The 14,685-nt window shown below is 39.9% G+C and overlaps 1 protein-coding gene across 5 annotated transcripts in view; it reads right to left on the bottom strand.

Moving 5' to 3' along the window:
• The window catches only part of LOC119908521 (1-phosphatidylinositol 4,5-bisphosphate phosphodiesterase beta-1), a 167,013-nt gene that overhangs the window by 14,854 nt on the left and 137,474 nt on the right, over positions 1 to 14,685 (bottom strand). For 4 of the 5 annotated variants that reach the window (XM_038726266.1, XM_038726264.1, XM_038726265.1 and 1 more), the window contains 19 exons: positions 14,504 to 14,678; positions 13,436 to 13,522; positions 12,926 to 12,996; positions 12,536 to 12,632; positions 12,167 to 12,251; positions 11,742 to 11,866; positions 11,400 to 11,554; positions 11,124 to 11,288; positions 10,876 to 10,975; positions 9,219 to 9,323; positions 8,992 to 9,107; positions 6,527 to 6,665; positions 6,090 to 6,143; positions 5,202 to 5,421; positions 3,832 to 4,000; positions 788 to 864; positions 588 to 677; positions 394 to 451; positions 57 to 143 (listed from right to left, as the gene is read on the bottom strand). In XM_038726266.1, coding sequence (XP_038582194.1) covers positions 57 to 143; positions 394 to 451; positions 588 to 677; positions 788 to 864; positions 3,832 to 4,000; positions 5,202 to 5,421; positions 6,090 to 6,143; positions 6,527 to 6,665; positions 8,992 to 9,107; positions 9,219 to 9,323; positions 10,876 to 10,975; positions 11,124 to 11,288; positions 11,400 to 11,554; positions 11,742 to 11,866; positions 12,167 to 12,251; positions 12,536 to 12,632; positions 12,926 to 12,996; positions 13,436 to 13,522; positions 14,504 to 14,678 — 2,175 coding nt within the window. Of the gene's footprint in view, positions 1 to 56; positions 144 to 393; positions 452 to 587; positions 678 to 787; positions 865 to 3,831; positions 4,001 to 5,201; positions 5,422 to 6,089; positions 6,144 to 6,526; positions 6,666 to 8,991; positions 9,108 to 9,218; positions 9,324 to 10,875; positions 10,976 to 11,123; positions 11,289 to 11,399; positions 11,555 to 11,741; positions 11,867 to 12,166; positions 12,252 to 12,535; positions 12,633 to 12,925; positions 12,997 to 13,435; positions 13,523 to 14,503; positions 14,679 to 14,685 lie in introns of those variants that run through there. The other variant, XR_005445302.1, reaches the window with a different exon arrangement.

Genomic DNA, 14,685 nt, shown 5'->3' with positions numbered 1-14,685 from the left:
TCTAAAGTTCATTGACATTAGAGTTTCACTCAAAATTTTCTCCATTAATATCTTACCTTTGGCCTTTCATCCAAGATCTGCTGGCGGATATCCTTGTGCTTCTCCAGTAGTCTTTCCTGTCTTTTACTCTGTGCGTCTTCCAACTACACACACACACACACACACACGCACACACGCACACAGATAGCATAACATATTTGCATGTCATCAGTAATATTAATGTAACCACAAATGTTTAGTTCTGTAGGTAGTGGTATATCATAGTCAACACAAATGTGAATTGTGTTTTGAATGAAACTGTGTGACTTAAACTGTAATATGGAATTACTGGCATATAATATAGCGATTATCATTATGGACAATATATCAGACCATAGCCATATCCTCTCTTACCCGTTTGATATACTGCACCACCTCGTTGACAAATGATCTGTTGATCTCTAGCTTCTCTCTGTGGGGAGAAGTCAAACAAGTCTCAACAGAGCAAAATCTTTGGTATTTAGTGACATCTAGTGGTCATTTAAATATAACACCTTACAAGCACACGTTTGACCGTCAGTTATTAATGTTCAAAATCAGATACTTACTCCTCAGTCACATTCTTGTCTTTAGATTTGGCGTCATTAATCTTCTCTTGCCTTTTCTTGTCCATTTTCTTCTTAATATCCTTCTTTTCTCTGTAGATGGTGAGATGGAGAAAGAGGAAGATATAGAGAGAATGAAAATGTAGGATCCCTTTGTGTTTGAGGGAATGTGTGTGCGCGCTGTATGCTGAACACAGTCTTACTTCTCACAGATGTCCCTCATCTTTTTGAGCTGAGCACTCTGGCACTCCTCTGCTATAGTGGTCAGCTTCTCAACCAGCTAGACAGATACAGAGACAAAGAGTCACAATTTTACACTAAGAACAACACTATTATAAAGTGAGTGAGACAGGAAACATCTGTTACAAGGTTACAAGGTAGATTTATTTGTTCTTTTACAAAACAGGGTTGTTTATTGATATAAGGATTGAAGTTCCCTTTATGCTACTCACAAAAAGTAAACTTAATCAATTCATTCTTTTTATCTTGATTATTCTAGTTAACATTCTACTTTAATTCTAGCTACATTAGTTGCAGTTTTGATCATAATTAAACAACATTCAGATCAGGGAGACAACACAATCTCCATTATGTTTGCTGTCGTTTGCATGAATAAACCCTTCTGACGCCTCAGCTGTGCTCACTGTGCAGGTGTACTAGAGCAGAAGTTATTTATTTTTCCACAGCATACAACAGAACATGTGCACAGGCTGCAGAATGACGGCTTATTTATTCGATATAATTAGTCTGTGTTAGCCTTGCTGAGTTTTGCGACTGTGGGAGACAGTCAGCGCTTTATCCAGTCCAACAGAGAAAGGGCAAGCTCCTGTATGTGTGTGGCATGTGTGTCTGTTCATCCTGCTACTACATATAGTATGAACTTGTTTATATTATGTATGTTAGTGTAGGAACACGGACTACCCTGATTGGTATTATACACTCTGGGAAAGTACATATAAGGAAATTACTTACATACATGTTTCTACATTGTAATCAATTTTATTCCTCTATCCCTCAACAAGAGCTTAATGACAGAACAGAAGTTCAGTAGAGACAAGTATGAAATTAGCTACGATAGCTAAGTGTCGTTACTATAAATAGGCAGCTAACAGAGAAAATCTGAAATGTGGACTAGGGCTTTACGTCTTATATCTTTAGACTGTATGTACAGTATGCAGCTAACGATAATTATAATAATAATACTTTATGGACCTTTGGGGAAAAGCATAACTTTGGCTGGAACAGATATGAGACAAATCCTAATGTCTATTCTCATTGGTTTCACAATTATTAGGTAATTTCAATACGAAATACAAAAGTGTTTTAAGGCTCTAAAGTGAATTGGAGTCTTGCAAATGACATTTCAAAGGGATTTGAGAATAAATGAGGACACTGGAAATCAAGACAAGAAAGTGAAAGTGTAGTGACATAATAACAAACAAACATACATTATGAGACTTCCTTTTTACTTAAACACTAGCCCTCCCATCCATATATTAGAGGCTGACATTATTTTAGAAATCCTGTGGGTCATGGGATTCCTGTGGGATTCCTGTGGGAGTCACCCTCTACTATATACAGTGGGTGCGGAAAGTATTCAGACCCCTTTAAATTTTTCACTCTTTGTTTCATTGCGGCCATTTTCCAAAAATCAAAAAAGTTCATTTTATTTCTCAGTAATGTACACTCAACACCCCATCTTGACAGAAAAAAACAGAAATGTAGAAATTTTTGCAAATTTATTAAAAAAGAAAAACTGAAATATCACATGGTCATAAGTATTCAGACCCTTTGCCGTGACACTCATATTTAACTCAGGTGCTGTCTATTTCTTCTGATCATCCTTGAGATGGTTCTACACCTTCATTTGAGTCCAGCTGTGTTTGATTATACTGATTGGACTTGATTAGGAAAGCCACACACCTGTCTATATAAGACCTTACAGCTCACAGTGCATGTCAGAGCAAATGAGAATCATGAGGTCAAAGGAACTGCCTGAAGAGCTCAGAGACAGAATTGTGGCAAGGCACAGATCTGGCCAAGGTTACAAAAAAATTTCTGCTGCACTTAAGGTTCCTAAGAGCACAGTGGCCTCCATAATCCTCAAATGGAAGACGTTTGGGACGACCAGAACCCTTCCTAGAGCTGGCCGTCCGGCCAAACTGAGCTATCGGGGGAGAAGAGCCTTGGTGAGAGAGGTAAAGAAGAACCCAAAGGTCACTGTGGCTGAGCTCCAGAGATGCAGTCGGGAGAAGGGAGAAAGTTGTAGTAAGTCAACCATCACTGCAGCAATCCACCAGTCGGGGCTTTCTGGCAGAGTGGCCCGACGGAAGCTTCTCCTCAGTGCAAGACACATGAAAGCCCGCATGGAGTTTGCTAAAAAACACCTGAAGACTCCAAGATGGTGATAAATAAGATCCTCTGGTCTGATGAGACCAAGATAGAACTTTTTGGCCTTAATTCTAAGCGGTATGTGTGGAGAAAACCAGGCACTGCTCATCACCTGTCCAATACAGTCTCAACAGTGAAGCATGGAGGTGACAGCATCATGCTGTGGGGGTGTTTTTCAGCTGCAGGGACAGGACGACTGGTTGCAATCGAGGGAAAGATGAATGCGGCCAAGTACAGGGATATCCTGGACGAAAACCTTTTCCAGAGTGCTCTGGACCTCAGACTGGGCCGAAGGTTTACCTTCCAACAAGACAATGACCCTAAGCACACCGCTAAAATAACGAAGGAGTGGCTTCACAACAACTCCGTGGCTGTTCTTGAATGGCCCAGCCAGAGCCCTGACTTAAACCCAATTGAGCATCTCCGGAGAGACCTGAAAATGGCTGTCCACCAACGTTTACCATCCAACCTGACAGAACTGGAGAGAATCTGCAAGGAGGAATGGCAGAGGATACCCAAATCCAGATGTGAAAAACTTGTTGCATCTTTCCCAAAACGACTCATGGCTGTATTAGATCAAAAGGATGCTTCTACTAACTACTGAGCAAAGGGTCTGAATACTTATGACCATGTGATATTTCAGTTTTTCTTTTTTAATAAATTTGCAAAAAATTCTACATTTCTGTTTTTTTTCTGTCAAGATGGGGTGCTGAGTGTACATTACTGAGAAATAAAATGAACTTTTTAGATTTTTGGAAAATGGCTGCAATGAAACAAAGAGTGAAAAATTTAAAGGGGTCTGAATACTTTCCGTACCCACTGTATGTGTGTATTAGTTGTGTGTGTTTGTGAACACCTGCTTGATGTGTTCTCGTTTCTGGTACTTCTCGCTGTAGTACTGCTCCTGGCGAAGTGTGAGGAGCTGCTGCTGCTGCTGCTCCTTCAGCTCTGCAAGCCTCTGGCTGCACTCCTGATCCAGCTCAGACAGCTCCTGGTCCAGGGTCGACAGAGATTGTTCGGACCGACTGGAGACACACAAACACACAGCCACACACACAAATTAAGATACCTCTTTACTTTTTCAGAACAGTGGTCCTAACTCATTCTACAACTGGACATTGTGAATGCATATGATAAGCATAACTTTATATGAAATCAAACTTCTATAATCATTAGCAACACGCATATTCACATGGATGCCGTCATGAAAGCATGTCTACTGGTGCTTTCAAACATTCTGAAGAGCATTTATCTTGTACCTTGAAGTAAATTGATTCAAATGTGTTATCTGTCTTATGCAGTGCCGCTCTGTGGCCCACACTGACTGAGAGGACTGTAATCTTTGCTGCATGCTGAGTACTGATTCTTGAGTGCGTGAGGGACTCCTGAGGGCCCTGAATAAGTCCCTGAGGCTTGGAGGAAGCCTTATCCACTCATTCTTATTCACACAAGGCTCAGCATTTTTTTCTTTCTGAAGAGGGCGATGTCTGCCCTGTAGTGTTTGTTTATGAGCAATACAATATGCAACAGTGGTTTTTAACATGTATTTAAAGGTTCACGATGTATTGTTTATATCTATATATAGCTGACAGAAGGAAAGAAATAAAGAAAAACCATACACCTTTATACAGTATATATGATGTGATGTCAGGAAGAACTACAAGTAACTTTGTGACGTAGTGTTGCAATTACATTTTTCTGACATTCACACTTTCCCTGAACTTGCCTCAACTATTGTTGCTTCAGATAGTAATTTACTTCATTTCCCAGAATTACTTTCAAATATCTAAAGAGAAGAATAGGAGCTTGACAAATTTTAAGCTACACATGCACAGTGTCACAACAGAGAGAGAACTAAGTTTCCTACACGGTTATGACGAAGTGAGAGCCATGCACTCAGAATGTAACATGTCTTGCGGTAACATTTAATTATTGTCTGTGGAAAATATTATATGTCTTACTGTTTTAAGGGCTTGTAAAAAAGCCATTGCTCTTTGATTTGAGTGACTGATTCCAAAACCTTCTCTTTTCCTATATTATGCAGTGCAAATGTTTACTAACTGTGGCTTTGCTGGAAATGTCTCAACCTGACACATTTGGCCAATTAGTTGTAGTTGTAGCCTTTGAAAATAAGATCGAGCAGAAGGGAAACACTTCACAGAAAAGAGATGAACAGGGAAACCAATAGTACGGCAGTTTGAAGCGAAGAAGAGGAGGGCTACCTACCTTTTCTTACCATCTCGTTTGTGGCTCTTCTGCAGGGCAGAGCGCCGACGCTGATGCTGGCTCTGTAGCTCAGACACACGAGCTGTGTGCTCCTTGATCAGCTCGCTGGTTTTGCGGTGGTGTTTCCGAACCAGCTCCTTCATCTCCTTGTACTGCTTCCTCTGCTCTCGAACAAAGCCCTTCTGTTGCTTTAACTCCTCCACTGTCTGAGCCTCCAATTCTAAAAACAGGGGATGGAGGACCAACAGAAAAAGAAGATAAAAGTGAACAAGAGAAAGGGTTGACAGACTGGACCAAGTTTAACTGTCAGTGCAAGTTTAACTGTATTGAAATATTTTGGATATACAGTACATATATATATATACATATAAGCACTCATGGTGTTGCTGTTGTTTTTAACAACTGCTTGGTTGCTGAGATTATCATTAGTTGTAATGGTTGCATTGAAGTGATGAATATAACTACATAAATGTCACATTACATCTAGAGAATGTCATAAGCAGACATGACTTTATATGGCAGCAAATTGTTAATTGTTAATTTTAGAAACCTAAAAGATTAACACTGAATGTTTCTGGTAAATAAATAAATAAAATAAAATTGCAATTCATTTGGACAATCCCAATTTACTAAATTATTCAAGTGATTTTTAGGGTTAAAGTAGCTCTTTATTATTAAGTGTAAAAGTACTTTTATCTTGCAAACATAACAGCAATCAAATATTGTAATAAATCAATCAAAAATCTATTTACTTAAAATACTATTATACTACTACTACTATTAATAATAAAACGAATAATAACCACAGATATAATATCCTTATATCATATATATATATATATATGTAAGTATAAGTATTTTAGGATGAAGTTGGAAACATAAACGTACCAGTGAGGACACTGTGTATAATGTCTTCAGTCTTCACGGATGGTTTCAGTGAGCCTGGTTACCAAAAACAAATTCGTACAGGTACGTGACAATATATCTCAGAACTTTTCTTAAATTGTTCCAATTTACATATTTACAACAAATAAATTATTTTTATATGTTGTTTATAAATATATAAATAATATGATCTGGAGGCCAAGTACATTTCCATGAACTTTGTTTATCCCCACAAAAATCAGAGGCACATTTTCTTACAGAACAATTATAATACAATTCTGATGTTTAACAATATATTTTAAGCACAGTGTTACCTGAAGAAAATATGATGTTTCTATGTAATGTATGAACAATGCACATCCAACTTTGAGTGCTTTTACAATGGACTTCAAGTGACATTTTAGCTATTGAAAATGTGCTGATGTTTATATAAACAGCACCTGCAGATTGGGGCTGGTGGCCGACCAACGAAGGGGGTTTCGGGGCGATAATGGGTGTGTGGCTCAGTCCGTTCTCTGCGGGCAATGTTACCCTCTGGTCCACCTTAGATTCTGAGGGGGCATCGCTTCCTGCCTCCACCTGTCCATCACATGAAAGATTCAACATTCGGATCAATCCAGTCAACACATCTGAAAGTACACGTTAACCACTGACTCTTCTGCAGAGGACGTGTGCAGAACACTTTAAAGTGTTATACATTTGAGCTTCAAAGATGTGGAGTACAGTAAAATGGACTACGCGCATTAACCTTGTCAGAGTTTACCAGCGGTGATACAGAGTTGTACACAAATACACACACACAATCAAACATAGCATAATGTCTCACAAACACCCACAAACAATTTGCCAGTACACTAGCTTTTCATTTTCTGTGTTTTAACTTATAATATAAAAAACTATTATAATGTATAAAACACATTTACAAAAGAGTTTTTGAGGGACCTCCTCGAGTGCTGCTATCTGTATTCAGAAGTCTCTTTCTGTACCTGTGTCCTGCAGTCTAGTCTGTAGACGTAGCTTTGGTAGCCCACTCTCAACATTGCTTCCTGTGCAGAGGCTTAGCAGATCTTAATTTCCACTAAGCTCAGCTGAATCTCAGACTATATGCTCTTATCTCTGAAATGTTAACGCAATTTTAAATAATCTCTGTTCTAGTCACACTAGCCAGATCTTCTCCTTTCTTTCCCCTACTCTCTCTACATCCATTTCCCGATTTTCTGTGCTCTGCCCTTCCATGCTCTACCACTTTTAGTGACTGTTGCCATGGTCACAGCATGAAACAGCACTCAGTCGGCTATCCTCATGGGCAATTGTATCAGCTGGCAAATCAGATAAAAGAAGCCCCTCAGGAACAACCCTTCCCTCATGTTCCCGCTCCTTATAACCCTAGATAACACATGTCCTGCCTTGCCTCTCAAATTAAATGTATGCTAACTTTAATTTTGGAAATTGTTGTTCACATCTCTCCTCAAATATCACCTCTGTCTATTTCCTGTTACCTACATTAATCCTCTGCTACCTGTACTCTCTGTCAAGTGCATTTTAATTGACTAAAAGCAGAAACAAAGATTGCTGCTACACGTGTTCACTAAGTCAGTGGTTAGTCAGTATGGGCTTTTAATTTGAAAAGCAATTTAGAAATTCTTAGTGTTTGGGACAGGATTAGGAGTTAAACAACAAAGTTGTTTACATTCACTGTTTCTCACCAAATCACATTTAATACTGTATATCCTTGAGGCCTAATAAACATGTTGAATCATTGTCCTTCCTCATAAAAGAATTACAGGAGCAATTTTTGGAATCATTTGAAACCAGCATTGTTTACATCCATTACTGCTTGCTGGCAGTCTTCCTCTTCCTTGCGTTGGCACATTGCTACATTTCTTGGCACAGGACTGTGTATCACGTCACTCACAAGCATTTATGCATGCATGTGAGCAAGCTCCACAGCAATGTTTTTAGTGGTCAATATCAGACCTCAAGAGGATCAATGTGAGATTTGGGATATTGTCATAGGTATTCATTTCTGTTGACATTTGCTTATCTGCACTAGCTGTCAGTCATGGAATATTCATTTGATTTGGTTTAACCTCAAATGAAATCTCCCTTTTTTGTGAATGGGGAAAACCTGTGTAGTGTCCATTGTATCATTTAAGCCAGAAAACTTAAGTAAATAAATTTGTAGAAAAAGACTGGTGATATGTGCAGTGTTGACCTCTCACATCTAGCATCTAAACTATGCTACTCCCTGAAATGCATAACACAATGAAAGTACACAGAGTCACAATGACAGCACCCCTAGCAGAAAGGAAACCTATAATCAGAGCCCGCAGGTGGATGCTGGAAGAAGCTTGATGAAATGCAGCAACAATACTGTTACAGCTGTGCTTGCATTACAGTTTATCACTGAGCGACTGGAAATGAAAAATGGCCCAAACAAAGTTGATAATATCTATGAGGATCTGTGCTGGACACAAGCTGTGACTCATAATCCATCCTTTCACTACAATGGTGCTGGTAGATGGATGTGGGTTTTAAAGTACTTTATTTTAAGTACTATATTAAAAAACCTACTTATGCTGCTTCTTTCTAAATTGTATCTGAATGGGGTTTTACTTAGGAAAGAGAACTCCAGTCTCTGTGCATCTTCTCGTTCTCCCAACCATATGATTTGAATTTCTAAACCAGTTAGTTCCTGACAATGAGGAGAGTGGCGAGCTGGCTGAGGTCTCAATCTGCAACTGATCAGTGACACACAGCTTTCCACATCTATCCAACACAAACAATAATGACCACACACACAGAATGTTGTGCATGTGTGATGGAAAAAAGAGCATAAACACACACACACACACACACACACACACACACACACACACACACACACACACACACACACACACACCTCCTTGTCACCCTCCTCCTCTCCTCCCTCCTCCAAAGTGAGAGCAGCCAGCTGATTGGCTCGCTGCTCCATCAGGTTGACATAGCGGATAGGATTGGACAAAGCTTCAATGACATCTGAAGAACAGGAAGAAAACAGCCTTTTTGTAACACAGATCGTGACTCTGGACCTGCAGTGTTTTCTGGGCAAAACATTTTACTTGGTTTGAATGTGTTTGCTTGACTTACCCGCAAATGTGTCTGGAACATAGTCCTTCACTTCTACATACACAAACAGAGCAGGCAAGGTCAGGGACTGGTTCTTCTCATTCCTTAGACTGATGTAGTGATAACCTGCAGAGTTGGAGTCAGATCAGATCTATCAGTTCAGAAATAACAATTCAGGAGCTCAACCTACATGAGGAAAAGTGCAGCAAAGCATCCAGATAATCGAACAAACTTAATGTGGGAATAACCACAGCTAATGCAAACATTTACACACATCTAACGTGATTGTTTTGGTCCTGTCTCTACCCTCTGTTCTATTATCTAGGGCTTTATCTTGCACCCCGCGCACAGCGACGCAAAGTGCAGCGCAACTGTCATTGCTAGTTTCCAACCGATGCACTTGTCATTTTCACACCTAGTGCCCACGTTGTTTAAATTGCAAATGTACTTGCGGCCATCTGCACGCCCATGGGAGTGTTGGTCATCAAAGGTTGTCAAAAAAAAACATATCAATATCTAAAGTCAATAGTGCAGCATTTCACTGTTGATTGTTATTTTAGGGGCACATTATTCCGATTGTAAGATGCTCTTAAGAGAGACGCTGTGCGAATTTACGCATGAGGCACAGCAGCGTTACTTCATTCATTATTAAAATCTCCTGACACGCCGACAGGATCGGTCAGGATCTAATGTTATTTCATGTTCTGTGTTCTTCTACACATCGAAAAAGGTCTCACACACTGTCCAGGCTGATACGGTGAAACTGTTTGGAGTAAAACAGCCGTACTCCTGATCAGTCCTGAGCTCCATCAGAGCGTCTAAATTATTTCAGAAGCTAAAAGTTGAATTCTGTTTCATCTTGAGAGTTTCCTCTGTCCTGTCATGTCAAATTTATAACTACAGTTTTTTTTTGTTTTGCTGCTTAAATGCCCCATGGTATTTGCTGTGACTTTTATGCGCATATGGAAAATGACTGACAGCAGCCTCTCTAATCAACAAACACTCTTACATCTATACAACACACAATAAAGAAACCACTGGAAGAGATAGTGATCTGACCCACAACCGGTTCATCATGGTTTATAATACTACAGCGCAGTGAGGATCCAGATATTTCATAGAGGAGACAGCGTCTGGCTGTCTGACCAAACCACAGAGCTGCAGAGTAACATTAGGGTTTTTATTTCACGTCCACACTTCTGTCCACATCCCCCCCTCAGCTGTGAGTCTGCAATTCAATCAATCAATTGCTTTTTGTAAGGTGCCATTTATCCGCCATTATAATAGGAATGCGCCAAGGTACAAGCGCACCTGGCTTTCAAAGGGAATGGGAGATTCGACTCCACACGGATTGGTACAACCCTTTTGAACCATGCGCCTGGAGCACCGACCATTTTTTCTGCTGTTAAACTAGCAAAATTGGAGTTAGACACGCCCCAAACACAACTGCGCCATGCGCTTCATGCTGTGCGTTTGGATTGTTAAAATTGGGCCCCTAATGTTTTCATGGTTTTTGATGATGTATTTTAAAGATGTAAATGATATACCATTTGCTTTTTCATATTCCTTCTATTCTCAATCTGTCTTAAAAAAGTGGAATTAATCATGAAATTGAACATGTGCTTGAAGTCATGGTGAGTGATGTTGATGATGCTGTGTTGAAACTAAACTTTGTCACCTGGACGGATGGCTGACACAGGAATGATACGGTGGCCGATAAACTTCCCTCCTTCTTCAAACACAGCTATCCTTAATGAAGCAAGTGTAGGCAGGACAACCTGAGGAAAATGTTTTAAATGTACGCATTATTACATGAAAATGACATCACTAAGTTTTGACACATTTTCTTAAAAGAATATTCTTTGTGTCAACACATTTGGCCAGGTAAAGTTGATAAAACCACAATGCACAAAGCTGCAGTCTGACCTTCTTGAAGACAATGGCTTCCTCTTCCCAGACAGGGTTAATGGCGTTGCCCTGCGATGTCTTGGTCTTGAACGCCTTCCTCTTGGTGTCCACTGGTAGGCCGAACATGTCAATCTCCACGTATGTGCCTACTTTCTTATCTGACAGGAACTGGCCTGAGATGATCTGGAAGGAAGGTGTAGGAAAGAAAGGAAGTTATCAAACACAGACACACAAAAAGAGAGAGAAGGAGAGAGATTCGCAGACACAAAAAGATCAACACAAATATGCACACACCTTTACAGACAGTGTGTTGGCTACTATGCCATCCACTGTGCTCTCAGTGAAAGGGTCAAAGTGTTTGTCCGGCCGCCTCATAAACTCTGGTTTGAGTCTGTAGCCACATTTCCCATTGTACTCATACATGCCCAGGTTCAACTGCATGGATAAATCTGTGGAGTGAGGACAGAATAACAACAGTTTATTTGGGTGACAACAGACAAACACACAGTTTAATCTTCTTTCTGTTGTCACAGGAAGTACCTGTTCTTTTTAAGGAGGCTGATTCATATGAAGTGTGAAGGAATAAAGGATTTACACAATTAGGAAATGTAAACGTGTTTCACTATCCTCCCTCACCAATTGTTTGGAAGTTGAGAGCCACCAGCTGACAGCCAGCGTTCCAGAAGAGCTGAGGGTTGTAGTTGGATGAATCCACTCGGGTGCCTTTAGGGTAGATCCTGCTTAGCTGCAGCTTATTGTATCTGAACAGAGCTGGTTAAGGACAACGCTGCATGACCTGCATTAAAAAGTGCACCTGGTACTGTTACTACTACTACTACTACTCACTAACTACTTTTTCAACTATTCAGTGCTACTTATTACAACTTTAAACTAGAAATAGTGACTTCAGATCACACAGTTCTATGAATACCATTACCATGTCATCATAAGGAATATAATGAAACGTGAGAAAGTATTTGCACTGCAGACATATTAGACTCAAACTTGTGAGTTATGTAAAGTAGTACAAACCACTGCTTTAGTAAAACTGAGAAGGATACTCCACAAACTCTACAGGACATTTGGTCAGTTGCTCCAAAGCTTTGGTCTCTACGAAGGATGACATCTGGAAGCTGCGATTGATCTCTGTGGAATGATATGGTGATCTAACTGGGCAGACTGAAGACATCATTTCTGATTGCCGTATAAAAACATGTTTATAGCTCTTCTTTGAAGCTGATTTCTGGAATTTATATTTATATTTAAAAGATTTTATTCCAAAATACAACTATTTTCTCACTTAACCCTCACCCCTTTCAGGAACATATTCAGTTTACAAGCAAATGTCTTAAGATGAGCTATGTCTATGTATATCAAAGAAAGTGTAAATTGTTCAAATGGTGGCTATCTCGTTCATTATTCTTACATACTTTTGGAAGCCTCGAAGCTGTTAAACTTGACTGGCTGGATATAGATGACCAGGTTGGACATTTCCTCTGTGGCAAATGCCTCACTGCCTGCTGTCCCCTGTACATGAAAACACATATACACACACACACACACAGGCAAATATCTAAGTGTAATGCAGCATGGTTTTTGAAAAAAGAAAGTATGTTTAATGAGCTTCATAGGCCCAAAATAATATCAAAAGACCTATTGTTCAGGCCTTTGTAGCCATCAGTGGAAATAAAATGCATTCTCAAATATGTACATAAGAGGGCAGCCTCAGCACATAACATGGAAATACAACAGTGAGCTATAAATCTCAAATAATAGTAGTATTTAAACTGATTGCTGAGTGTCACTTGTGAGATACACACCTCATCCATTGATCCCTTTTTACAGTCGTCGTCATCATAATCTTCATCTTCACTTTCTGCCTCCACCTCACCTGAAACATGAGTCACATGTGTGGTCACAGATAAATACATTTAAATAAAGCTAAATGAAACATAGTTTAATGTGTATACATTTAATTTACATTTCCACATGCACAATGTAAAATGTCAAACTGTTTTGAAAGCTGAGCCGTAAACAAATCTTTATCTAGGATCTGTTGCCTCTATTATATCTAAAGCCGGCACACAAATAAGACTTACACCGACAGGGCCTAACCCATGGAGGAAAACTTCTTTAGTGTTTTGGTCAAGCCTAACCACCCTCCGCTCCCACATAATGAGAGATCTAATAAAGATTTTGCACTGAATCTGAGGTCACACTGACTGAGGAAATTAATTTTAGCAGTGTAATGGTCAAACTGACCTCCAGCATCTGCAGGCAGCCTAACGATTTCCCACAGAATCTGAGGTCATGTACTATGTATGACTCACCGATAGACTTTCTGCCCTGCGGCCTCAGGCTGAGCTCGGCACCCTCAGAAGGCTGCGAGGAGTCTGTCATCTCCTCTTTAGTTGAACCTGCGTGGGGAAAACAAACTCGTCAGCAACAAACCGGTATCCTACAATACTACAAGGTCAAACTACTGTATAACTGCAATAAAGCTTCATTTGAAGTGTTCTGTTGATAATGTAATGTTTACACTACCATCACTTAGTTCAGCATGTCATCTCTGCACTACAGTACAACAACAGCAGCATGTCAACAAAAATGTGTCTTCTGTAATTAATAATAATATGAATTACTGTACCACCTGTTCCATTACTAAGTCCTTTTAAAAGATGCTACAGTTGAACATCAGTGTTTGAAGAGACACAGATGTCACAGATGTCTCAATGCACAAAAGTTAAAAGGGTTCTATATTAAATAAAATGCCAAACACTTGTGCTGCTTATTTTTGAACACCAGGGGGCAGTGTGGCTTAGTGTAAGAATGAAGCTTGCAGCTCAGCTACCAAATAAAACTGAAGGTTAGTGACTGGAAGGTCCACAATAAATAAATAGTACATTTGAGGAAATGTAAAGCACAAAAATTAAACACTGAAGCATGCATACACTCACAAAAGCACAAATATGAAGTTTGAAAAAACCAGAGATATATAAAAGTTCACCAGACAGCTACAATATAATGTAAACACACACACACACACACACACACACACACAAAACGACACACCGAAGGCCAGTACTGGCCTGCGTTTAAGACCCCCCAATGACTTGCAGTGTATATGCCTGACAAGGAGTGTATGCAACAGCCAATAATACCCTCAGCTGATGGAGAGGGGCATGAAAATGATGAATGATAAACAATAGCACTGTTACGCTCCAGTGATTCAGTTTCTGGACAACAAAGAGGTGTTGGTCCATATTACAGATGGACCCAGACGGCTAGGCTACATTTTACCTCAGAAACATCATAACTCAGCTGTCACTGTGTGACTTGATGGCTCTGTTTGTAGGATGTGAGTGTGTGTGCTTGTGTGTCAAAGGGTGTTGCTGTACCTGCACTAGGGGAGGAGGGCTCACACACACTGGAAGAATCGCTGTAGGTGTTGGAAACCTGCTCCGATAGCTTCTTCTTGGTGCTTCCGTCTGTCTTGCTATGTTTCTTCTTGTTCTTCACCAAGATCTTCCCCATCAGCTCCATCGGGCTGGGTAGTGGCACATTAGACTCCAGCTAGACG

Source organism: Micropterus salmoides, unplaced genomic scaffold, assembly GCF_014851395.1.
Source record: "Micropterus salmoides isolate LMB-PRFRI ecotype aquatic unplaced genomic scaffold, ASM1485139v1 Ms_hic_scaffold_18, whole genome shotgun sequence".
NCBI classification, from domain to species: domain Eukaryota; kingdom Metazoa; phylum Chordata; class Actinopteri; order Centrarchiformes; family Centrarchidae; genus Micropterus; species Micropterus salmoides.
The sequence above is the reverse complement of the archived record's forward strand: the minus strand, read 5'-3'. Positions and strand labels throughout refer to the sequence as shown.